Source organism: Aulonocara sp. 'chitande type north' Nkhata Bay, linkage group LG7 (genome assembly GCF_057382095.1).
Source record: "Aulonocara sp. 'chitande type north' Nkhata Bay isolate Kocher_YH1m ecotype deep benthic linkage group LG7, A_spYH_male_GT1.1, whole genome shotgun sequence".
NCBI classification, from domain to species: domain Eukaryota; kingdom Metazoa; phylum Chordata; class Actinopteri; order Cichliformes; family Cichlidae; genus Aulonocara; species Aulonocara sp. 'chitande type north' Nkhata Bay.
Genome location: NC_141350.1, coordinates 1,292,760 through 1,317,981, shown reverse-complemented (window position 1 = coordinate 1,317,981; position 25,222 = coordinate 1,292,760). Strand labels below are relative to the sequence as shown.

General features: G+C 42.8%; 2 protein-coding genes across 5 annotated transcripts; one reads left to right on the top strand and one right to left on the bottom strand.

Annotated features, from left to right (window-relative positions):
• Nucleotides 1–1,687: 1,687 nt before the first annotated feature.
• phaf1 (phagosome assembly factor 1) lies at nucleotides 1,688–15,033 on the top strand. Of its 2 annotated transcripts, none has more exons than XM_086297885.1 (16): nucleotides 1,688–2,940; nucleotides 3,057–3,139; nucleotides 4,298–4,381; nucleotides 4,475–4,518; nucleotides 4,862–4,941; nucleotides 5,051–5,145; nucleotides 5,920–5,984; nucleotides 6,152–6,264; nucleotides 7,057–7,190; nucleotides 7,411–7,494; nucleotides 8,624–8,706; nucleotides 8,801–8,844; nucleotides 8,950–8,993; nucleotides 9,374–9,432; nucleotides 9,538–9,610; nucleotides 9,971–15,033. In XM_086297885.1, the coding sequence occupies exons 1-16, from the start codon at nucleotides 2,877–2,879 to the stop codon at nucleotides 10,064–10,066; spliced, it is 1,245 nt and encodes a 414-aa protein (XP_086154011.1). In that variant the 5' UTR covers nucleotides 1,688–2,876; the 3' UTR covers nucleotides 10,067–15,033. The 2 variants fall into 2 exon arrangements, with proteins under 2 accessions (XP_086154011.1, XP_086154009.1); XM_086297883.1 differs by having other exon boundaries at nucleotides 5,887–5,984.
• A 2,920-nt stretch (nucleotides 15,034–17,953) lies between these two features.
• Nucleotides 17,954–24,819, bottom strand: b3gnt9 (UDP-GlcNAc:betaGal beta-1,3-N-acetylglucosaminyltransferase 9). Of its 3 annotated transcripts, none has more exons than XM_086297882.1 (7): nucleotides 23,754–24,819; nucleotides 22,940–23,063; nucleotides 22,715–22,834; nucleotides 21,997–22,335; nucleotides 20,045–20,286; nucleotides 19,715–19,970; nucleotides 17,954–19,638 (listed from the first exon to the last, which is right to left on the bottom strand). In XM_086297882.1, the coding sequence occupies exons 2-7, from the start codon at nucleotides 23,045–23,047 to the stop codon at nucleotides 19,294–19,296; spliced, it is 1,410 nt and encodes a 469-aa protein (XP_086154008.1). In that variant the 5' UTR covers nucleotides 23,048–23,063; nucleotides 23,754–24,819; the 3' UTR covers nucleotides 17,954–19,293. The 3 variants fall into 3 exon arrangements, with proteins under 3 accessions (XP_086154008.1, XP_086154007.1, XP_086154006.1); XM_086297881.1 differs by having other exon boundaries at nucleotides 22,940–23,607; nucleotides 23,754–24,818; XM_086297880.1 differs by having other exon boundaries at nucleotides 17,955–19,638; nucleotides 22,940–23,195; nucleotides 23,754–24,818.
• Nucleotides 24,820–25,222: the final 403 nt, after the last annotated feature.

Sequence of the window (25,222 nt, the reverse complement as noted above, 5' to 3'; positions counted from 1 at the left end):
CTCCTTGAAAATAAAGAAGAAGCTGGATGAAAACTTGCACCAACTTTATTTCCTCTTTGTTCTGAGTAGACCACTAGCTTTCAAATGTAGCATCTACGGGGAACATGAGCATCAGAAGAGTGTTAAATGTTGCTTAGTTTAGTTCTGGTATATTTTAAAAATGTGAAAATTGTTTAAATTCAAGTGGCTGATAGGATTAAAAAAACAAAACATTCACAGCTCTGGAGGGACAAACAAACGAATGTTTGTGCTTTTATCCACTTTTGATAGTGGTGCACGAATCGTTCAATACTCAAGAATCACTTTACTGACTCTGAATCATGATTCACAAGCCCAACTGACTCACTGTAGAAAGCTCACATCAAGACAATAGCTCCTCAGTTCACACTAGCATCGCTCTGCTAACATGCTAACAGCACATCTGAGTTACTCCCATCCTGTGCTGAATCGTAGCATGAACGAATCTCACCCCCTCCCTCCTGGCTCACAGCTTCTTCTTCTTCTTCTTGGTTGGCAACCAATGTCAAGGAGCATTACCGACCCGGGGCACACAGCTCAGCGGACATTTAGATGAGAAAATATATATTTGACACATTTGAGGAAAAAACTAATAAAATAACATAAAAATAAATAAAATAAATGTTCTCTTTAGAAAACTTTTTTTTGCTCTTTTTTGCTCTATAAAAATAGTTGTTTTTCTTTTTCAATCACTCATCTTAGCAGTAGGATTTACATGAAAAGAGAAACAAATTAAGTTTGAGTGAAAATGTACATTTTTTCCACTCTCTGGTCAACTGACTCAGTGACTCAAATGACTCAAGAAACCCGATTCACTTTGGTGAGTGACTATTCAAACTCGATTCAGTAAAAAGAATCAAATTTACCATCACTAACTTTTGAAAAACTTGCAGGAGAGTTTTTTTTTTAACTTTATTTAACAAACAATGAGTATACAACATACGAACAGATGAAGTATACAAAACAACAGAACATGAACACACAAAGCCAAGGGTAAAAGAAAAAGGTAACAATTATAAGAATACACGCAAAAATTCACATACATACATTGTTTTGAGAGCCTTTTTGTTGGTGGAGTCTGATATTGATTGTATGTACATTTTCACATCCTTAAAATAATGACAGAAACATGGTGTTTTGTTAGTAAACTTACATTTATGGATAAAAAATTTAGCTAAAAGTATTAACAAATTTATCATAAAAAACATTTATCATACTTCTTGGGAAACTTAAAGAAACAGAATAAAACATTTTCCCATCGTAAAGAAAACTCCCTTAAAATATGGACAATAACAAAGCTGCTAAATTCCTTCCAGAATCTCTGTGTAGAAGAACAGTACCAAAAAAGATGTGTCACAGTTTCTGGATGATCCCCACAGAAAGTACAATTAGTATTAATGTCCCTTTTAAATTTTACCATGAAGTGACTGGCTGGATAACATTTATGTAGAATTTTAAATGAGACTTCTTTCACCTTATTTACAATCAAGTATTTATGGGGGACCATCCAGACTGTCTTCCACTTGATATCTGGAACATATCGGTTTCAATAAGATATTATATATGGGAGAGAGACGATATCTTCTTGGAAGCAGGAGAGAACTTAAAACGTCTCTAGCTGTCACCTGACCATGACGTCATGACGTCGACCTCGAATGTGCGCCGAAGACAGGAAGTTGAATTATCAGCTGATCCTACTGGCTGTTGTTGATGCCTGAAGTTGCTGTTGTTTGGACGCCGTGTCGCTCTTATCAGGTCCTGACATTGAAGACACGTTAAAGCGCAGAAAGGGACACGGTGGGCATTTACCGGCCGGCGAGCTTATGAGTGACACGGAAAGCGTTTCCGCGCGAGTACTTGGGAATTTGCGCACGAGCGACGAAGAGCTAGCGCTCGAGCTTAAAGCTTCGCTGAAACGAAAAAAGAAAAACAGCAGAGACAGCCGACGGCTCGGCGTGCTGTCTTTTGTTTATGTCGTGTCAGTTTGAACCGTGATATTCATCATTTCTGTCTCGACTTTGAGAGTCTTTTACGTTATTTATATTTATACTTGATTGAAAATAAGCCAACAGGGCAGCTAGCTCGTCCGCTAATGTTAGCTCGTAGCGCGAAGAAAAACAGTCTTGTTGACAAGATTTGATGCTTTCGTAACCGCCCAACTGTGACAGATGATAAACATAACGGGCGGAAACAGCTGAGTTTGAAAGCGCTATTTTCGTGCCTCCGTATTAGTTTGTTGTGTTTTAACCTGTCTGCCACTGGATCCGGTGCTCTGTTAGGAAACACGGCACCACAGAAGTTCATGTTTAGTTACTGAATCGAAGCCTGTTGGAGACATTTGTGGCTGTCGGACAAGTTTCTGATTAAACTCAGTGGATTAGTTTTTTAATCCTCATCGATTTATTTAAAAACACACAAACAAGCAGTCAGCTAGTTGACAGCTGGCCTTGTGCGTTTTAGGTTTGCTAAACGTTGCGTAATTTATGTTCAAGCTGGCAGCCAATGTTGGACAACTTGTTAAATTCCAAGTTAAAACTTGTGCGTTTTAGGAAAGTTTGTGTGCTTTGTATGTGATTTTAAGGCCCGTTTACTTTCTCTTCTTTGGTACCATTTTAATGTCAAGGACGTATGACATGAGATAAAAAAAGGACACGTTTACAGTAACGCGCAGACTGAGTGGCTGTTCTGATTCTCATGAATTTGATAGCTTTGGAAAAATAATAAGAGTTATGATTTAAAGTAGCCGTCGGAAATCCTGTGGGAAAGTACTGTGTTCAGCAGCGAGAGAGAGAGAGAGGGTCCCTCACAGGATCCCATCGTGTCTTGAGGTGAGGTGAGCTGCCCCCCACTACTTGCCAATGCTGGATCTGGAAGTGGTGCCTGAGAGATCACTAGGAAATGAGCAATGGGAATTCGCCTTAGGTGAGCATTAAACATCTTCGGTGAATTGAAAAGATACTTTTCAACTACCTTACATATGCACTTGTTTAGACTCAATAACAAATTGTGTGTCTTGCGTTCACTGTGTGGGTGTTCAGGGATGCCATTTTCCCAGGCCATCTCTATCCTTCAGAAACACTGCCGCATCATCAAAAATGTCCAGGTGCTATACAGTGAACAGGTAAGACGCACAAATATCTGTTGTTTAAAAATATAAACTTGTGCTTGCTCACAATCCACAAACAGTCATAATCAGGTTGCAGAAGAGTTCTGGGCAGCAATTCGAGTTGTTCAGGCGTTCCCGTGCAGTTGAAGTAAATCAAATTGGTTTCTAATTATTTTTCACTGAAATTACTGTAGACCACTGTAACACAGATAAAGCCATATTTATAAGTTTATCAGTTGATGATAAACAAATGCTTAACAATCTGTTTGTTGAATAAAATGTCGAAACTTTGTTGTCAGTAGGTCGTTTGTTCACCATAGTGCTGAAAAGTTCAAATTTCTATCTGCTATTGTCTTTGTCACGATAGTACGAGAAGCTTGTTTCTCCCATTTATTTAAAAAAAAAAAACACCCCCAAGCTCTTAATCACCACAAATTGTAATCTGTTGCAAAATGAATATATATATTTACATTTTGCAACAGATTACAATTTGTGGTGACTAAGTAGTTGCTCAGAGCTTGGGGATGTTGCACTTTCGATTGCAAAGCACAGGTTGCCTGACGGGGGGCATCCTTTCTGCAAACATTTACAGTTGGACTGACTGCAGTCACTCACAGATAATTGCTGTCTAATTTATAAATGCAGACAGATTGCTCACGTTGCCATCAGTCTGAATCTTTGTTAGTGAGCACAAACTGACTTGACAGATTGACTCAACTGGCTGCCAGCTTGTTGTATTCTGGTGATATTCCTGTAGAACGGGAAGGTTGCTGAGTGGAAGTGCAATAACGAATTAAAATTAAAAGAAAAATAACTGAGGTGAGATAAGTTTATTTTTACCTCTTAAACCTTGTCAATATCTGTTTTAACTCTGAGGACATGCTGTGCAGGTGAAAAAATGTGATAAACCACAATGACAATAATATTGTATCGTGGGATGTCTGATAATTCCCACCTCTGTTATCTTATATATTGTTAATGTTTTGTTTTCACTCATCTGCACAAATCTTCTAATAATCACCCAGTATTAACTTTTTAAAATCATGTCAAAAATAAATCGAGGTGGTTGTTTCTCAGGTTTCAATGAATTCAAGGTCCGTTTGCCTGTGCGTGACAGCATCTGCTCCTGCCTCTTAATGTTAATTTATCGGTTTTAACTCCCTGCCTCTGTAGACACCACTCAGCCATGACCTCATACTGAACTTGACTCAGGATGGGATTAAACTGCTGTTTGATGCCACAAATCAGAGACTCAAGGTAAGAATTTAAGATAATTAGCAGAGCTCCAACAGTCTCCTCCAAACACTCTTGGCATCCGTGCGCTGATGTTTCTGACTTTCTGCGTGATAGGTGATTGAAGTGTATGACCTGAGCAAAGTCAAGTTGAAATACTGGTAAGTAAAAACGTAAATCTATTAAATAGCAGCTGATGTAGCTGCTTTGAGAGTCATGTTAGCTTCTCAGCGACATTTAATGGCATAAATCCTGGATTGTTCTGCATACACGGCACGCCTGGTTCTCTTTATATTAACACGAACACCACTTTCAACTTTAAGTCACAGGTAGGCTTACAGCTTACTTGAGTCTGCCTGCATTAATGTGTTTCTTATTCAACGTTATCTGTTGACAAGCATAATCCATTTCCCATCTTTGCCATTAACTCTTGAAATAATGCAGCACAGGCGCTTTGTTAATGGGTTTAATACTGACACCGTGTATGTATGGATTGTGTTTCAGTGGAGTCCATTTCAACTCTCAGACCATTGCCCCCACGATAGAGCAAATAGACCAGTCATTTGGCGCTACACACCCTGGAGGTACTTTCTAAAGGACCAGCACACTTGGAATGTTTTCACTTACAACTAATTTGGGGTTTTGGTTGTTACCCTGTATAAAATGCTCTCCTCTTCACGTGTCTCTCCCTAGTTTACAATGCTGCAGAGCAGTTGTTCCATCTCAACTTCCGGGGACTGTCCTTCTCTTTTCAACTGGACTCATGGAATGAAGCTCCAAAATATGAGGTGAGAGCGTTTTAGTCCATTTGCCTGTGAGCCAATTAAAGAAGAGCTGAGTGCTCGCTATTTCCAGTCCCAGGACAGCCAGGCCAGCCTTGGGATTTGAGTGGTTTCCAGTCATGTAGACACTCAAAGGTCAAGCTGTATTTTTTGCCTTGTCACAGATTTACATGAAACCAAATCAGTGTGTGTCTTGGATTCTGACAGTGTTTTTGTCTTTCAGTGGATTTTGTCATGAAGTTTGAGGCACACAATGACAAAATTCATGTATTTTCTAAATTAACCCGTGGTAGTCTTAGTGTATAAGAAGACTTTATTCTTCTTACTGCAGATTAATGACTTTTTAAATGGGTAGTGGGTACGAGATGTGGCTGTTTTTAATTAAAATCAAATGTCATCCCACGGGAAGGACTCCTGCAGTGATAGCTGCATAAGAATAAGTCAGAAGTGCTGAGTCACAGTGAGTCTCGATTTGATGTTGGACCAGATTACGCCGAAGATCCAAGACGAATGAAAGTACAAAGAACAGTGTCATCAATCAGTGAAAACACTGGTGCTTTCTTTTTTTTGAAAGCAGTGTTTAGTCAGTGCTTCATGAGACATTTCACTCCCTTGATCACATGTTGTCACTCCTCTGTACTGTCACAGCTCTGTTTTTTAGTCTTCTGAATGTGTTTATTCATGTGGACGCAGAGACCTTTAGTATCTACCAGTCCTGTACTACTTCCAGCTGTTTTGCCTTGGCAGCCTAACTTTGCCATGGGTTTGGCCTCCCTGCAGATTCCACATGGGGCAATGGTCAAGAGGATGCACATCTACACTGGCAACAACCTGCAGGAAACAAGGTACGTAATAATGGCAATGCTGCCAGAGGAAACGGTTACTTTTAGTCCTTACTTCACATATTGATATGAGTTTGTTTCAACTGTTTTAAATGTTGGAAATCAATCACAGAGACGGCAAGAACAAAAAGTTACAGAAAAAATAGCTAAACTTATTTCACTGTTCTCAGAGCTCCTGCAATGCCGTTGGCTTGTTTCCTCGGTAATATTTATGCAGAGTGTGTGGATGTCCTGAGGGATCGGGCGGGCCCTCTGGGACTCAGGCTCCGCCTTCTCACTGCAGGTAACACACAGCTCAGTACCGTGTGTGTGTGTGTGTGTGTGTGTGTGTGTGTGTGTGTGTGTGTGTGTGTGTGTGTGTGTGTGTGTGTGTGTGTGTGTCTTGAAGGCTGCAAGTGATTATTTGTAAGTTTGACACCTTTGTTTTCCCCATAATGTTAACCCTTTCACGCATAGTGGTCACTACAGTGGACAGCTATTCAAAGGCTGTTTTCTTGTATTTGTATCAGTGTTGATGGTGTACTTGCACATAAACCATACCTGCCACCCACTGGTCGTTTAATGTTACTATAGATGGATGACTTATTTCATGCATGAATTATCACAACCTCAATCTGGATTTTTTCTTATTCATCTTTTCTTGCATAAAAATGAATAAAAATACTTAAGAAAAAAATCCTGATTGAGGTTGTGATAATTCATGCATGACAGGGTTAATATGGGACTACATAAATGAGCACATATACACAGTAATACCAATTTTTACTGTTGTTATTAACAGTGGTGTGAACTTGAGCTTTTCTTTTTAATGTCAAAAATCACTTTTAATGTCACATCACATGTGCAGGTACACTGGTACAGCACATCAGAATGAAATTCTTGTGTGCGAGCTTCACAAGCAACAGAGGTGTGCAAAATACAATAACATAAGAAGTAGGCAAAATATGAGAATGGAAATCTGTGAATTATAAGAAAAAATAAATGTACAAATAAAATATATATATACACACACACACACACATAGGTCAGCAGTGCAGTGACGTGGAGCTTTACTGACTTGTTGTTTAAACTGCAGGTTGTGGTCTCGGTGTGATGACTGATAGTAAAGTCAAGTCCCTAGAGAGGAGCATCTACTTTGGAGATTCCTGTCAGGATGTGCTCGGTGCTCTGGGCTCCCCACATAAAGTTTTCTACAAATCTGAGGACAAGGTAGCAATTCAGTTTAACTCCATCTTTGCTTCTTGTGTTATTGCTATTATGTTAAGTCTGTAAAGTGGTGTTTAACCTGTTGGATGTTATCCATTTATCAAACCTGCTCTCTTGTCATATTTTCACCATCTTAAGAAGTTGTATTAAATATTATTTGTATTAATTTAATTAAAGACAAAAAGTCAGAAGACTATTTTCCCAAATTCTTTTTGTGTTTCAGATGAAGATCCACTCTCCGTCACCACATAAGCAGGTCCCATCTAAATGTAACGACTACTTCTTCAACTATTTTACCCTGGGAGTGGTACGTAAGCGAAGCCGTGCTTGTGTGTGTAAATCTTGGTGTCAGTGTCTGTGCCGAGTTATTTTTAAGAGCTTTGTCTGCCTCTGAGCTGTGTTTGAGTTTTCGTTTCCTTTTAATGGGGACTCAATGTTGTCTGAAAGTACTGTATGCGTCATTCAGAACCATTGGACGTCATACTGGAGCGCCCATATCAGCAGCACCTCCCCCTCCTTTCATATTTATGTAAGTCAGAGCCACGCCAAAAAGAAAAGTCCAGCTGCAACCGTTGGTCAAATCTAGCAGTGTACAGTTATAATGGTCGTAGTGTATGTACCCCATCTCCTCCTCATTGGGTGGGCCAATCTTACTGAAACCTTGGATGAACATTGTCACACCTACAGTGATTATTAGTCTGTTTCTCAGAACGATTTGTAATGAATCCCATTTTTACCATCACCTGCAAATGTGATGTTACATTCACTCTTTACGCTTGTTTCACGTGTCACATTCGACACACATCATCATCGTGTAACTTAAAGGTCACCAAAATTTGTATCTGCGATGATTTTGTTGACTCACCACTAAATACGTAATGAAGAACCAGCAGGAGCCTGGCTAGTATATTCAGTGACCGTGGTATGCTAAAAGTCAACGCATCGTGACCCCCCCGTTAGGATAAGTCCCTGCGGCCGGGCGGCGTGGACGCCCAGAACCTGCAAGCGAGGCAACGCCGATGAGTTTGAATATTGTTGACCTTGACCACTCCTACCTGCTCGCTGTGAATTAATGGGACATTTACCTGCACTGCAGCTTGTTTCTACAATGGATGAGATGCAGGCTAAAACCGTGATAGGCGCTCAGTCTAACACAGCTTTAACTCAGTCATGTCAAGATTCATGTCTTTGGACTGTGAGAAAACTCCTGGTCCAAAGACATGAAGGTTGAAGTTTGTGCAATAATAAAAAACAAAAACTGCAGTTTGCAACCTGCAACCATCTTGTGATGCAAACCACATGCACCTGCATAAATCACTGCATGCAGAGGTGTAGTTCTACTTTTCTTGATTTGCTCACATCTACTGTTTGCAGTAGATGGGTGTCTACTGCAAACACTAAAGTAACCTCAATGACTGTATTTTCGTATTTTTCAGGATATTCTGTTTGACTCGACAACTCACCTGGTTAAGAAGTTTGTTCTCCATACCAACTACCCTGGACATTACAACTTTAATATGTAATTATCCTTCTTATAATATAAACCAAATGTTTATTATATTTTTACACTTGTTTTTGTTGTTGCACTTATTGTAATCTCTCTGTCATCACAGATATCATCGATGTGACTTTAAGATTCCACTTGTCATCAAAAAAGGTAAAAGTTATTCAGTCGACAGCAATAACTCCATAATCATGCTTTAATGTCTAGTACTTGACTCTCCTCTGTTCTAATGTCTGTTCATTTATGTCGGCGCTTTAGAGGGAGCAGACTCTGAGGACTGCATCTTAACTACATACAGCAAGGTCAGTTCTGGAACTGTTCAATTTAGCCACAGGGTGGCGCTGTGGTAGGCAGTAGAAATCTAACAGGACTTGTAGTTTTCGGTTCGATGTTCTGACTCTGCACCTTTAGCGGATTACAAGGTTGTGACTTTGCATCACTGACATAGGCTTACAAATTTGGTGACTGATCATAAGATGCTTTCTGTTGCACCACAGATCCAATAACAAATCAACAGTCCTGTGATATGAAACATTCATAACTGAATATCTTAGTCCTTTCTGCCGCTGGAAATGGCGTTGAGTCAGGTGTGACATAAACAGCTGTCAGCAGTCGAGAAACAGACCGACTCCTGGAAATGTGTTTGTTATAATTGTCTGTTAACCTTTTGACTCTTCCTCAGTGGGATCAAATCCAAGAACTGCTCGGCCATCCAATGGAAAAACCTGTAGTGCTGCACAGGTAACATATAGTCTACATATATGCATTTAATATAGACAACACAGCTGTTTCAGACACCACCCACATATGTGACATCAAGTCTTGTGACCTTGTTTGCGTTTACAGGTCTTCATCGGCCAATAACACAAATCCTTTCGGCTCTACGTTCTGCTTCGGACTGCAGAGGATGATCTTTGAGGTCAGCACATTTTATGATTCAGCTGGGATTACAACATAAAACTATATGGCAGCATGCATTTTATCTGAACCACCTGGCTACATGGATTGTTCCATTTAGAGCACATGTGTTACGTAAAATGCTGCACAAGACTGACACGTTCAGCAGTGTTATTATAGCAAAGCTGCTGAACCCGTTTAAAGCTGACAGGAATGTGAATTATTCTCTCTGAAAGGACATTTGTAGAGATTTGCTCGCAAAAGTATTAGAAATGCAAAGGTGATCAAGAAACAGCTCAACCCCTAATCTTTGAAATATGTGTTGTAGTTTCGAGCCCGTGTGTTTCAGGAGTCCTCACTGTCTTGTGTTCCTCCTCCCCAGGTGATGCAGAATAACCACATAGCATCGGTAACCCTCTACGGTGCTCCACGCACGACCAGTCACGCCCGACCCGAGTCCAGCAGTAGTTCCCACTAAACAAGTAACCGCAACCACATCCTGTTTTGGCCTGTCGTGAATCCAGTACTTCTACTGACTGACTTTCTAATCCAGAGCCAGATTCTTAACCAAGCAGACCTAACCGAACAAAGTTACTCTTACCCAGCTCAGATGCTAACAGAGAAACAACCAAAATCAGACACGGCATTTACCAACTCTTCCTGTTGGATACTAAGACTCATTCTTCCAATCCGGCACACCCACCTAGCACAGCTAAACCAACTCTGTCTATCCCGGGACATCCGAGATCCAGTCACACAGTCTCTGTGCTGGAGCATGGAGCGTTTTATCTTGGTTAGTCCAACGGTTCCAGTGGTGCTGCGTTGTGGTAGAGCTCGACTGTTTCCTTTCCATCCTTAAATTGCTTTCACCCCGGACCACAGGGGGAAAAAGCTTGTGCAGACTCTAAGCTGGCGCCAGTTTATTTATCAGCAGCCTCCGTACCGCTGTGGTGGGACAGTTGGCGTTTGAATTCATCTGCTGCAAATCTCAAGTTGTTTAACATCAGTGTAATAATATCGCAGCTGGAAGCTGCTGTGGCCAGAGTCTGGAAACAAAGTGTATCACGTCAAACAACCAGCAAACCAGTACCGCCAGTCTTCCTGCCTCAGCTTCAGAACGGCATCCAAACTACAAAAAAACCAAACCAGTTCAGTCCAACCGAGAGCCATCAGAGCCAAAATGCAGTGAAAGCTGCAGAGCACTTGAACCAAAAACACCAGAATCCCAATTTTGTCACACAAGAGAAGAAGCGCTCGCTCTCAGGGTTCGGACGGAGACGTCCTCCTGAACATAACCCGCTTGATGGCCCGCCCAGTTGAACCAGATGTGACCAGAAAGAAAATCCTCCCTGTTGTCTCCTTATTCTTCCTTCAACTTTGCTCCGCAGCGCCCGCCAACACACACAGACACACACACAGGCAAACAAAGCACACTCAACAGCACGGCTGCTGTTACGTCTCCCTGCACGGACACGGTGACAGAAATGAGCATCTGCATGTGGTGTGAGGCTAATTTTTAAAAATGACGTTTGAATTTGTGTTATTTTAAGCTTGCACAAACACACACAGCATCCTTTCATTACTAAACTCATGTATTCCTGATACATGAAAGCTGGTTTTATCCGTTTTATCGTGAAGCAGACTGACATGCAGGAATGACACGAGAATCTTTGCATGGACTCTTGTGCAGCGAGAGGAGACTTACTACAAGCACAAACTGACAGCCCGTTTTCTCTGATTGGTTGCATCTTCTTGCATGTTGTGAGGGGTGTAGAGTCGCCACAGAGTTTCTTCATTTTACCGCGGCCGCCCTTTTCACTCGTTCGCCTCGAGACCATTTCCATCGTGTACTGTTTTAAATCCGTCCGTACATTTGCACTAATACTCACCTTTTTACTTGACTGTTTGATTGATCTTCAGATATGGATTTTTTTTTTTCGTACATTGGATGAGAGTGTGTGTGTGTGTGTGTGTCCTGTATACATATGGAAAGAAAGAAGAGGCCCTTACGTGGTGCTCAGTGTTCGCAGTGCCGTCCTCTTTGTCGCTCCATCTTCTGCTCCTCCTTCACGTCACTGACACATGGCACAGTCTGCATTTGTTTCCTTGTTGAATTGCCAAACTGCGATAGCCAAAGAGGTTTCAGGATGTTGTTATTTGATGTGCTGACATTATCACTGTGTTACTGTCTGAACATTTCATACAGAGAGAGTCGGGCGTTGGCCGTCTCTGTTCTTTTGGATCTTTTTGTGTCTGACTTGCACATGTTCGTCGTTGCTGTAGTAAAACCTCAGCTCCTGGTTTCTCTGACGGCTGACGGTAATTATACGACACGAAGAGCTGACTCTGAAAGCGCTCAGTCCATCTGTCGTCTGGATTCGGTTCCACAGATTCACAGTAGTGTGTGTATGCTGAGAAGTGTCAGAGTGGTCACTGTTGTCACTGAGCTGTCATTCAAAGATCCGCCACCATTTCTCTGGGTTTAGTTCATTTGAACCTATTTTGGAAACGGGGAGAGAAAACCAGTCATTCCTCCATCGTGTGACGTGCAGCTTTGCATCAAACTCCCATTTTATAAATTTACATTATTTTTAATTCCAAGCAGATTAATAAACTGTGTATTAATTTTAATACACATTTTCTTGTCTTGTTCTTCAGTACAAACAATTCCTTTAATTTTCTCTCTGTTGCTGAATTTGTGATCAGTGACTCAATCGGTTAGCATCCCTGTCTGTTAGCCTGTGACCAGCATTAGCCAACAAGTACAAACCTGTGCTAACTCTACTTTAATAAGCAAAAAACAAACAAAAAGACCAATACTGCGATGTTTTCATTAGAAGGAAACTAATTAATTTTACCTGTCTATGTTCCTAATTCCTTATAATTCCTAAGCATTTGCTATTTTTATGTATTCAGGCCTTTATGCGTAATGTTGTTGTATGAATGCTGTATATAAATGCGTGCTCTTATTCTGGTGTCTTCTTATTTACAGTGTTAGTGGCTTGGCACCTCAACATTTCTGCATTGATTTTTATTAGAGTTAAGCTCAGGTGGAGTCACCTGCTCACAGCTCATTATTGTTTTTATTCTAGACCACTCAGTATTCATATTTTTGCATGTGCAATGCTAACACTGCAAGTATGCTGACATGTCAGCAGTTAGTAAAGCCCTGCTTAAACTGCTTGTTCACAGTTGGCCTGGAAGAGAGCTCTGTCTTTAATCCAGTGGACAAAAATGGATTTTTAGTCTGGCTTTGGTGTGCTGCGAGATTTAACATCTGCATCCTGAAAGTTGATGCTGTTCATCTGGACGTTTTCAGTGGGAGAAACGTTTCGTCATCATCAGGTGACCTCTTCAGTCTCAGCTGACTGCAGGTTTCCAACCTTATAAACATCTGCACAATGACAGAAACTAGCACCACCGAATGAACAATGGGCTGGGAGGCCAGTTTATGATCATTAATATGCAAACTGTTATGATCATTGATCAAAGCCCATGAGTCCCATTCACAGAGAGTTGAGGACTGGCTGCAATCACAGCATTGTGAGATGGTTACAGATGCATCTACATCTACTTGTTTACAAAGAAAAATATCAGTTTTCCAAGCTTTCCTGTAGCCAGATGAGCATGGCGTTCCATTACTCGTTTTCCAAAACTGGGACACCACAAGCTACAGTAATATTTTAAAATTTAAATCCAAAAAACACCTATTTTCTTATTGGACTCCCAGGGTCAGATATTTAAGAGCGACGGCTGTCCGCTTTGTCTCTGATGAAATTGGAAAGACTGTTCCCTACTCTCCTCCCGTTTGTCCACAGCTTCAGTCAAATAAGGGAAAGGTGTAACTCTAGTGAATGCTATATACCATTTGCTACCACTTGCTTTTGTGTAAGCAAATATAAATGTAAAAAAGAAGATACAACACTGTTGGATATCGTGCCTCATCTCCCACCGAGCCTGTCTTTGACTTCTTTCTCTATCGACCCTGTAAAAAGGAATCTCCTTGTATATAAAATCGAATGCATTTGAGCTGCAGCGTTGTACAGTATGTATGTGTGTCACTGAGCTCCAGCAACAAGGTAACATGGTATTATGGCTGACTCGTTTTACATTTACCTGCACAGTTTGGCAGGCTGGGTTTCCCCAAAATGAGGAATGTGCTAGTTAGTTATTTTTGTTTGAGTTTCTTGTACTGGCTTCCATTTCTGTTGGGGGTGTGGAGGGTGGGGTCTCATGTGTGTTCATAACCACCCGAAACACCCAGATCAGTGTTAACATGGTGTGGAATACATGAGTGTAGCAAATGCAGGTCCAGAAAATCAGGCCTTAGTTCTCCACGAGTGACAGAAACTGAAAAAACCTGTAGATTTCAGATACAAATCAACATCTGAAGCAAAACGTCTCCTCCCTCCAAGCTCTGCTGTAACTGTTTGTCTTTATCCTTTTTTTCTTGTTTTAAACACAGTAATGTGAGAATCTGAGACCCGCATTACATCAGTCAGCCACAGCACTGCCTAATTTTGTCTCGTTGAGCCGAATGTGACCCCTCACGGCATGAAGCACCTCTGAGGGTGTCCCGTTGTTCCTCCAGAGAAAGGGGAATTTGCCTGTGGCCCCAGTTTTGGTAAACCCAGCCCAGTTTCGTGCACGGTCATTGCTGTGATGAAGCATTGTCACTCAGAGATGGAGAGGGGAGCTGTAAGGTGCTGGGTAGGTGATCTCACCCTAACTCAGGTGGACATATCACATCCTGGTTTTTCCAAAGTTTTTAGGGAAGAAAAACAAGAGAAACTTTGATCTGTGTGGCTTTTAAGTTACACCTTTTTTTTTTTTTTCTTGCTTTTTACAAATGTTTATTTTACTGAATGGGCAGATGTGTGATTATCAAACTGAGATTGTTGTAATTTATAATTGTCATCTTCAGTGTAATGATAATCTCATCTTAATGCTTTGTATCGTCTGTCCTTGGTATCATTTGTTCTGTTGCCCCCCCTCTTTACTCCCTGCTCTGTGTGTGTGTGTGTGTGTGTGTGTGTGTGTGTGTGTGTGTGTGTGTGTGTGGCCCATTTCTGGAAATGGAGCTGGTATACTTAATTAAACATGTAAAATTCATGGCAATGTGGCATTTTATATTTTGAATACTATAACTTTGTGTATGAAGAAACCGGTAGATTAACAAAGCATGTCCACAGGAAAAAAGGCAATAACGTAGCGAGTTACCGAGAAGGACTGAAAGCTTCGCTCTGGCACTTTGATGCTGTTTCGCGATGATGAGATGCGCCGTCTCCTAAGACTCCAACTTGGACTCCAGTTTGGACTTGAATGAAAGTGAATGTTCACTGCTGACTGACATCAAAGTTCATTTTCTGTTTGTGCAACCAGGATATGAAAAAAATAATAAAAAAAAATATGGATGTGGAAAATGGCAAGAGGTTTTTTACTTTTTTTTTCTCCCCAAGTTTAAACTCAAAGATGGATTACGAATAAGAATTTTGTCCTCTTCATTGCACATGACACATCATTCAAAAGTTTGTGTGTCCCACAGAAAACCAGTTGGCCAGTGGAAGTCCTAATTTAAATTCCTGTCTTCTTTTATCCATCTGTATAGATGGATAGAGATATTAGAAAATGCTAAATTCATCACTCATCCTCGGTATGCCATTTATAAATACAGATATATTTTTATAACTATGTTTGATTGTTACTAGTAGTGATGTGGTAGCAGTGATATCTGTACCTGCTGTGACAGATGGATAAACATATCTGTGTTTATAAAAGACGTACTAGTCATGAGATGATGAATTAAACACTCACTAACACCATACTAATGCTTAATAATGTACCATTATGAAGTGCTGCTGATGACTGAAATAAAACCTTTGAAGAAGGTTGAAAATAATGAAAATAATTCTAGGAGTCTCGGCATTTCCAAGAGAGCGGGATTTATCGCTGTGATGGCACGATGATTCGCACACCAGGTTTGGAACTTGAACTCAGCCTGTATTCATGCATTTTCACCCGTATTGGATCTCCCCTACAAACCCCTTTCAGGTGAGCTGTCTATCCTTTATCCATTTCTTTATTATCAGGTGTGTTTCCAGAACCACTAAAAACTGCTGTAATCAAACCTATACTGAAAAAGGACAATCTTGACAAGACACAAATGAACAACTACAGGCCGATCTCAAATCTCCCATTTTTAAGTAAGATCATTGAAAAAGCAGTTTCTCAACAGCTCAGTTACTTCTTAAAACAGAATAACTGCTATGATGCCTTCCAGTCAGGTTTCAGACAGAACCACAGCACTGAAACCGCTCTGACCAAAGTGTTTAATGACATATGTCTGAATACAGACAGTGGAACAATGTCAGTCTTAGTTTTGCTGGATCTCAGTGCAGCATTTGATACAGTTGACCACAACATATTACTCAAACGACTGGAGAACTGGGCAGGTCTTTCAGGAACTGTACTAAACTGGTTCAAAACATACTTAGAAAACAGGAAATACTTTGTATCAATAGGTAACTTCACATCTGAGCAGACAAGTATCACATGTGGAGTTCCCCAAGGTTCCATCTTGGGACCCCTTCTGTTTAACATCTACATGCTCCCACTGGCACAGATTATAAAGAACAAAATAAACTACCACAGCTATGCAGATGACACACAAATATATATCACAATGTCACCAGGAGACCGAGGCCCTGTACAGGCTCTTGGTAAATGCATTGAGGAAATCAATGACTGGTTGTGCCACAATTTTCTCCAGCTAAACAAAAACAAAACTGAGGTAATAGTCCTTGGCGCCAAAGAAAAACGATTACAGGTCACCAGAGAACTTCAATCTATACACCTAAAAACCACAAACCAGGCGAGAAATTTGGGTGTAGTGATGGATGCAGACCTAAACTTAGAAAAACACATTAAGACAATAACAAAGTCAGCTTACTATCACCTCAAGAATATTTCAAGGATCAAAGATCTGATGTCTCAACAGGACCTGGAAAAACTAGTCCATGCATTCATCTTTAGTAGGCTTGATTACTGTAACAGCATCTTTACAGGTCTACCTAAAAAAATCAGTCAGACAACTACAGCTCATTCAGAACTCTGCTGCTCGAGTCCTCACTAAGACCAAAAAAGTGGACCACATCAGTCCAGCTCTGAGGTCCTTACACTGGCTGCCTGTCCGTCAGAGGATAGACTTTAAAGTTCTGATGCTGGCCTATAAAGCTCTGAATGGTTTAGGACCAAAATACATCAATGACCTCCTGACCCAGTATGAACCTTCCAGATCCCTCAGGTCATCTGGATCCGGTCTTTTATCAGTTCCCAGAGTCAGAACCAGACACGGAGAAGCTGCATTCAGCTTTTATGCTCCTTATATCTGGAACAAACTCCCAGAAAGCCTCAGATCAGCTGAAACACTCAGTTTATTTAAATCCAGGTTGAAGACTCACCTGTTCTCAGCTGCATTTGAATAAAGCACCAAATCCACACTTTAAGCTTAAATTTCAAAACTTACATTTAACTACTGATTTTATCGACTCGACCGGACTCGTTCCCGGTGGGTGATGGGCTCCGCCAGGGCTGCCCTTTGTCTCCGGTTCTGTTCATAATTTTTATGGACAGGATTTCTAGGCGCAGCCAAGTGGCGGAGGGCTTTCGCTTTGGTGGCCTCAGAATCTCATCTCTGATTTTTGCAGATGATGTGGTTCTGTTGGCTTCATCGGGTGAGGGCCTCCAGCTCGCACTGGAACAGTTCGCAGCCGAGTGTGAAGCAGCGGGAATGAGGATCAGCACCTCCAAATCTGAGGCCATGGTTCTCAGCCGGAAAAGGGTAGAGTGCCCACTCCGGGTCGGGGATGAGTTCCTGCCCCAAGTGGAGGAGTTCAAGTATCTCGGGGTCTTGTTCTCGAGTGATGGGAGAAGGGAGCCGGAGATCGACAGACGGATTGGGGCTGCAGCTGCAGTAATGTGGATGCTGCACCGGTCCGTCGTGGTGAAGAGGGAGCTGAGTGTAAAAGCGAAGCTCTCAATTTACCGGTCGATCTACGTCCCTACCCTCACCTATGGCCACGAGCTGTGGGTAGTGACCGAAAGAACGAGATCGCGGATACAAGCGGCAGAAATGAGCTTCCTCCGAAGGGTGGCTGGCCTCTCCCTTAGAGATAGGGTGAGAAGTTCGGCCATCCGGGAGGGGCTCAGAGTAGAGCCGCTGCTGCTCCACATCGAAAGGAGCCAGCTGAGGTGGTTCGGGCATCTGACAAGGATGCCCCCTGGGCGCCTCCTGGGTGAGGTGTTCCAGGCATGTCCCACCGGGAGGAGGCCCCGGGGCAGACCCAGGACACGCTGGAGAGATTATATCTCTCGGCTGGCCTGGAAACGCCTTGGTGTTCCCCCCGATAAGCTGGAGGAGGTGGCTGGGGAGAGGGAGGTCTGGGCCTCTTTGCTTAGGCTGCTGCCCCCGCGACCCGGCCTCGGATAAAGCGGATGAAGAAGGATGGATTTTATCGACTGTTTTTTGCTTTGCTTTTTTTTTAATCAATTTTAAATCATGCTTTTTATTTGTTTTTGTTTTTTAATGTCTCTGTAAAGCACTTTGAATCACCTTGTTGTTGAATTGTGCTATAGAAATAAACCTGCCTTGCCTATCCATGCATTCAGGTTGACCTATCAGAGAGAGGGACAGATCAGCCGATGTTATATTTACATATTGTTCTGTAATTATCTGTGTTGTGTGTTTATCAATCGCTGTAAGTATCTGATGAAGCTGGTTGAACATTTGGTTTTGTTTGTCTTATCTCGACCCATTGAAATGTCAAACAAGTAATGACAGGGTTACAATATGCCTCCAAAACAAAACCCACTTTGCTGAAGTCTGCCACACTAAATACTGAACCTCAGTGCTGTCCCGTCCATGTTTGCTTTGTCTGTCTTTATGAGGACCATATCAGCCATAATATTCTAGACTAATCTTACACAACATGGCAAAAACAGGCAAATTCTACTAAAGTCCAGAGAACACGAAATTGTTTATTTTGTTTTAACGGACATAAATGTGATCTGTATACATGTGTGAACTTTGGCAGATTACTCTGAGATTCAGGAAACGGGATACGTCCAAACTGCGGCAGAGGTTTAGTTAGTGTGCATGTTTCAGTGAGCCTTGGTCCCATTTGGTTTGCATCATGCAGGTGGTTTCTATTTAGACTTGATTTGCTGCTCCTCCGGGGAACAGATAATGCGACCTTCCATTGGCGCCTCTGGGCAGCGTTACAAAGAAGAGAGGGGCATCTCTAAAAATCCCTGCTCCCTTCCCACTACACAAAGTCATTTCCAGTCTTGTCCACAGTCTGAATGTTAACAACGTGACAGCTTCGAGCAAATGGGGTTAAACCAGCTAACCGCACTTTCTTTGGTTGTTCTCGTGGAACTGTATGGACGTAAACAATGTAAATACATTAAGGTTTAAAAGTCCCAACTGTTCACAGCCACAGTGTGAAAAGACAAATGGGGCTCTGATGTCAAACTAAAATCCCCTCGGGGCTTTCTTCTCAATAATCTGGAACACATTTGGCCTTCGTCAGTTCATTTCCCCCACGACTGCCAGCCAGCTTGTATAAAGTCTCATATGACTCAGCTGCGCTTTTGAACGCCTCACGAGCCTTTCCAGTCTCGTGCTATGACCATTTTGTAGGGTCACTAATGTGAGACGAACACCCGTTTCTCATCGTAGTCCGTCTCCTCCCCCACCATCGAGCCCAGCCCCCCCCTCCATTTAAAAGGCCTGGGCGTCCGGCTGGTCCTGTTGTGGCAGCTCAGTTTGGGGTCGTGCAGGAGGTTCCACATGAGCCAGATTTGGGGGACGCTGAGGCTGTGAACAACCATGAGTTCTCTGTAAAAACAAGGGTCGAACGTCTGAAGGTGAGGAGCTGCTGACGGTCGGGGAATTCCAAAGGTCCGAAAGCCCTGATGTCGCGATGGTTTGATGCCGATCAGCTGGAGGCACATTCCCAGAAAGACATCGTCGATGGGGAACAATTCCACCTGGAAAAAAAAGTTATTCGAAACCATAGCATTTTTGATAGATGTGTGAAAATGCTCACTTTCTAATTTGAAGTACCTGTCGACAGGCGGAGCTCAGTCTCTGAGCTGTGTGTCCCGACATAACGAACCCTCCTCCGCCAGCATAATCGGGGTACAGACCCCCTCCGTACAAAAACTCTGGCACATAGTATTTGGAAGTGCGCCGGCGAATGGGTTTAGCACGGATAATAATATCACCGATAAACAGATCCTCGTTTGGCTGTTGGCCTCGTAGCATTTCCAGTATGTTTTCCACATTAACATACACATCAGCATCACCTTTGAAGATGAACCTGGATAAGACGAGATAAACGTAAGCTGAGCACCGGAAAACAAACTTAAGTCGGCTCGATTAATCGACACTGACTTGACACGAGGACAGCTGCTGTTGATCCAGTTCAGAAAGTGTGTTTCTTTTAGCGTCAGGTTGAAAAAGGTGTCTTCGAAATCCCACAGCAGGACGTCCTTATAGGTTTGACTCTCGTAGGACAGGAGCTGATCCCACAGAGGCAGAGCGGTTCGATTCTTGGGAACACCCAAGAGGAAAACTGTGCGGATGGACACGTCATTTTCAAAATGTCCTTCCTTACCCCACGTCCGGCGTACTACCTAAGAAAAAATGAAGCACAAAGGTTGTTTAACTCGACTAAGAGAGTAAAGGTTTTCCTAACACGCTGCCCAGACACTTTATAGACTAGGAGCGGTAATACTCTTCATTAGGAATCATGTTTATGTCGATAAATTGAGTTACGTCCCACATTCAGTCACTTTCTTTGCTCAGTTTTGTTCCTTAATCCACTCCTGCCTTAAAGATGCGCTTGATCCGTATCGACCGGTGCTGGAAAACCAGATTACGTAAGTAGTGATGCCGTGGCATGGAAAAGGAACTAAATTGGTTATTAGAGCCTCAAGTTTAGTAAGACGCAGAAAATACTGAGACATACACTCAACAAAAATATAAACGCAACACCTTTGTTACTGCTCCCATTCCCCATGGGATGGACGTAGAGACCTAAAATTCATTCCAGATACACAATATAACCATCCCTCCCAAACAGTGGTCACAAATCAGTCCAAATGTGTGGTAGTGGGCACATCTGCTATATTGAGATAATCCATCCCACCTCAGAGGTGTGCCACATCAGGATGCTGATCTGACATCATGAGTAGTGCACAGGTGTACCTCAGACTGCCCACAACAAAAGGCCACCCTGGAATGTGCAGTTTTTTGCCCTATTGGGGGTCTGGGGACCCAGAACCGGTCAGTATCTGGTGTGACCACCATTTGCCTCATGCAGTGCAACACATCGTCGCATGGAGTCTATCAGATTGTCAATTGTGGCCTGTGGAATGTTGGTCCACTCCACTTCAATGGCTGTGCGAGGTTGTTGGATATTCGTGGGAACTGGTACACGCTGTCGTATACGCCGGTCAAGCACATCCCGAACATGCTCAATGGGTGACATGTCCGGTGAGTATGCTGGCCATGCAAGAACTGGGACATTCTCAGCTGCCATCTGCCCTGAACAATGTGAACCATGATTCATCCGTGAAGCGCACACCTCTCCAACGTGCCAGACGCCATCGAATGTGAGCATTTGCCCACACAAGTCTGTTACGGCGACGAGCTGGAGTCAGGTCAAGACCCCGATGAGGACGACGGGCATGCAGTTGAGCGTCCCTGAGACGGTTTCTGACAGTTTGTGCAGAAATTGTTTGGTTGTGCAAACCAATTGTTCCAGCAGCTGTCTGGGTGGCTGGTCTCAGACGATCTTGGAGGTGAACCTGCTGGATGTGGAGGTCCTGGGCTGGTGTGGTTACACGAGGTCTGCGGTTGTGAGGCCGGTTGGATGTGTTGCCATATTCTCTGAAACGCCTGTGGAGACGGCTTATGGTTGAGAAATGAACATTCAATGCACGGACGACAGATCTGGTTGACATTCCTGCTGTCAGCATGCCAATTGCACGCTCCCTCATTGCTTGTGGCATCTGTGGCATTTTGCTGTGAGACAAAACTGCACATTCCAGGGTGGCCTTTTGTTGTGGGCAGTCTGAGGTACACCTGTGCACTACTCATGATGTCAGATCAGCATCCTGATGTGGCACACCTGTGAGGTGGGATGGATTATCTCAATATAGCAGATGTGCCCACTACCACACATTTGGACTGATTTGTGACCACTGTTTGGGAGGGATGGTTATATTGTGTATCTGGAATGAATTTTAGGTCTCTACGTCCATCCCATGGGGAATGGGAGCAGTAACAAAGGTGTTGCGTTTATATTTTTGTTGAGTGTATGTCCTTGCAGAATATTTTACCTGACGTTTATCAAAATCTGCTGCTATGGATTTCACTGCAATGAGCATATAAGGGGCATTGTTAGACCCTCCTCGTTGTTCCTCTGCTCCTCTGATATGACATTTTTCTGGCTGGTCTATGAGCAGCTTGAAGTTTCTGTTGTCCTTTTCTCTCAGATAAGCCTCAAAGTCAAACTGTGGCATCGTGGGTAGGGGATTGGCCGCAGTCTTGGTCGGCACAGCGTTCTTCCTTCGTGGCTTGGATTTGCCCTTAGACTTGGATTTGTGTTGGGGAGGTTTCGACCTGGACTGGGATTTACATGGAGGTGGCTGGACCCCTGAAGCCCTGGACGGGAACGCCTATTAGGGGAAAATGTGTAAAGAAGACAATATCATTCATTAGCGGCACGTAATCTTAACAGCCATATAATACTCACACAGTGTCCTGCATAATGTTTGTTTGTGACTCTGTATTTCATACTAATGTTGTAAATAAGGACTGAGCTAAGAAATGAATATCATGGTGCAACAACTTCATGACTTTGTGTCACAATCTGATCCACTCCTCCACTTTTATTTAAATCTCAGTTTCTATTGAATATCTCAAAAAACAGATTTTTTGTATATATCGCTGGCAATATAGACCCTTAAACAATATCTGTTTTAATAAAGCCATTAGGCTCGCTGCTATAATACCAACACCTTCATATCAGCAAGTGTAACCTATATCGGGTCATACCCCTTGAAAGTCCTGGCCCACTTTAGCTCCAGTGGCTCCCAGCAGGGTCCGACTGGGGCTGGTGGAGCCGTGGATGTGCAGCTTCCACACAGGTCTATCCCATCCAGTGGAGAGCACAACCTGGAAACACAAGTGTTGTTTGAAAACTGAGTTGGATTTTTCTTTTAATCCAAAAAGCAACAGTGAAACAACGTGAACAGCAAAAAGAGCAACTTCCATCCTTACGTGTCGGGCATACAGCAGGAAACAGAACAGCACCAGCAGCAGAACTGTGCACATCACGTCTCCCTTCACATGGAGGAGCCTCCTCGTCACCAACATCCTTCTCAGCATCGTTTGAAGACGCTGACTGTAGTGAAGTATCAAGCAGGGATGCATTGGTCAGTCCTGCAGCAGCCTGGCAGACTGACTGGTACTTGGAGCTGGAAGACTCGATTTGGTTTTGCTGACTAGTCTGTTAAACTTGTGACGTGAGAACATCCTGGAGCAAAAGCAACAGACAGCATCAAAGAAAAAACAAAGAATCATTTAACGACCGCCCCGTTATTCTTCCCTTTGGGTTAAACTGTCCCAGATATTTATTTCAGCTCTGACCCGCGGTCATCTGATGCAATCGCTTCTTCCACTGTGGAAGGAATCAGTTCAGCAGATTTCCCGGGGCAAACAAATAAGCTGCAGTCTAGATGCCACGGCCAATCCTCTGTTTCACCCACTTTTTACTGTATCACCGATAAACATCCACGCAACAATATCACTCGTGCTTTTTATGAGCTGATGCGACTGTTTTTCCCTTTCACACCAAATTCTTCACTGGGTTCAGGAGTGGGAGTGTCTGGGTCTTGTGTAAGGGAACACGAAGGTACCGAGAACTATTTTCTAAGAACGCTGTGTCCCTGAAGCAGACATAACGGCATAAATTAGAACAAGAACACAGAAGATTATCAGCTATATTACAAATATAGAAACACGCATCTGCTTATTTCTTTCATATTTAAATATATCGAGTGTTTTCTTGTTAAAGCAATTCATTCAGACTTACCCGCGGAGGCAGACAGAGGGTCAAACTAAAAACATCTGGGCTCCAGCGTGGGCTCCTTCTGTTCTAACAAAGTAAACCGACTTCCAGAGTTCGTAGAAAACCGCGAGGGGAAGTAAAATAGCGCACTTCTGTCCGTGTGCTGTTTTCATGAGTACGAAAGATGCTCAAAGACGAGATGAAAACCCTGAAGGTGTTTCTCTGACCTGGCGCAGGACGGCTCTCCTCATGCTGCGTTAAGGTGCTGTAGGAAATAACACGTGTTCATTGTGTACCGTGGCAAACGCTAGCCTGTCTTACTTTTGGAGCGCTAATGGTTAAAGTGTGAGTTACTGACTCGATGTGGGCGTGGCTGAACGAGCTCAAAAGTAGAGTATCGCTCTACGGATACTTTTCAAACGCAGTTAAAGTAGACGATCAACGCGAACAGCCTTTGGGAGGAGATGTATAGAAATATGTCAATAAACCGGGCAAAAGCAAAGGGCATATGCAAAGACATCAGGCTAGTGATGCAAGTTTTTTGGGGGGTTTTGCCTAATAAACTCTGTAAAAATGTCGCTATAATACAGGACAGCGTGGGCAGTGGCTCTGGTCGGCAGTAGGGAGGAGTTAACCACTGATTCAAACCAGGGACTGCATAAAACATTTAAAAATGCAGTAAAACTTGGAGTGTTGTTCATGGTTTTGGTCTTGTTTTTTTCTACCAGGGATTTTAGAGATGAGCTCCAACTACAGAGCAGACTCAAGGAGACGTTCAGTGGCATCAAGTTTGATGGTGTCCAGCTTTTGATGCAGGTTTGCCACCACACCGTGAAGCAGAGGAAATACAAGAGAAGGTGATGATATAAAACGGTATAGAAGGAAATGTAAAAGTCATCCTGCAGTGCGTGTACAGCATTCAGACTCCCAACTGCATTTAAAGCTACGTGACCCACTGTTGGCAGAACCGTGATGATGTTTTCTGTACACAGTCCGTGGCTTTGTTGGCCCAGGATGGGAGTGGGGTAACTACGGCTGTATCCCAATTCAGGGTCTGCAGCCTCAACGATCCTCAAGCGCCGCGTACTCAAAGACCGCTAAGGCCGGAAGTGAGAGGCTTGTGAAATGGGCGGTCTAGCCGCCGTCGCGCTGCCCAGGTTGCCTAGCAACCATGATACTAACAGCTGGAAACGTGTCATACAGCTTTGTTTGACAGAAATGAAGGAGAAAATCTTTTGTTCATGTGTTTGTTTGTTTCTACATGAGCTTTGATCATTCTCTGTGAGATTAAGCTCAGCTATTGGACGGCGTATATTTTAAAAGCTTTAAAACCAAGTAGAGCTGGGCGATAGAACGATAACGATATGTATCGCGATATAACTTTTACTCGATAGAGAAATTAAGCTATCGCAATAAACTTCGCCGCTCTTGTCCTCTTAAAATAAATTTTTTTTTTTAAAAAAGGTCAGCCAATCCAAATTAAGTAGCGCAGA

Bases quoted from the DNA above. Each gene is read 5' to 3' on its own strand.
- phaf1 (XM_086297883.1), top strand. From the start codon at position 2,877: ATGCTGGATCTGGAAGTGGTGCCTGAGAGATCACTAGGAAATGAGCAA. The intron at 4,519-4,861 runs GTAAGTAAAAAC...ATTGTGTTTCAG, and splicing joins AAAGTCAAGTTGAAATACTG to TGGAGTCCATTTCAACTCTC. The intron at 6,265-7,056 runs GTAACACACAGC...TTTAAACTGCAG, and splicing joins GCTCCGCCTTCTCACTGCAG to GTTGTGGTCTCGGTGTGATG.
- b3gnt9 (XM_086297881.1), bottom strand. From the start codon at position 23,092: ATGCATCCCTGCTTGATACTTCACTACAGTCAGCGTCTTCAAACGATG. The intron at 22,336-22,714 runs GTATGACCCGAT...TTCCCCTAATAG, and splicing joins TGGGCCAGGACTTTCAAGGG to GCGTTCCCGTCCAGGGCTTC. The intron at 20,287-21,996 runs GTAAAATATTCT...ATTTTTTCTTAG, and splicing joins CAGATTTTGATAAACGTCAG to GTAGTACGCCGGACGTGGGG.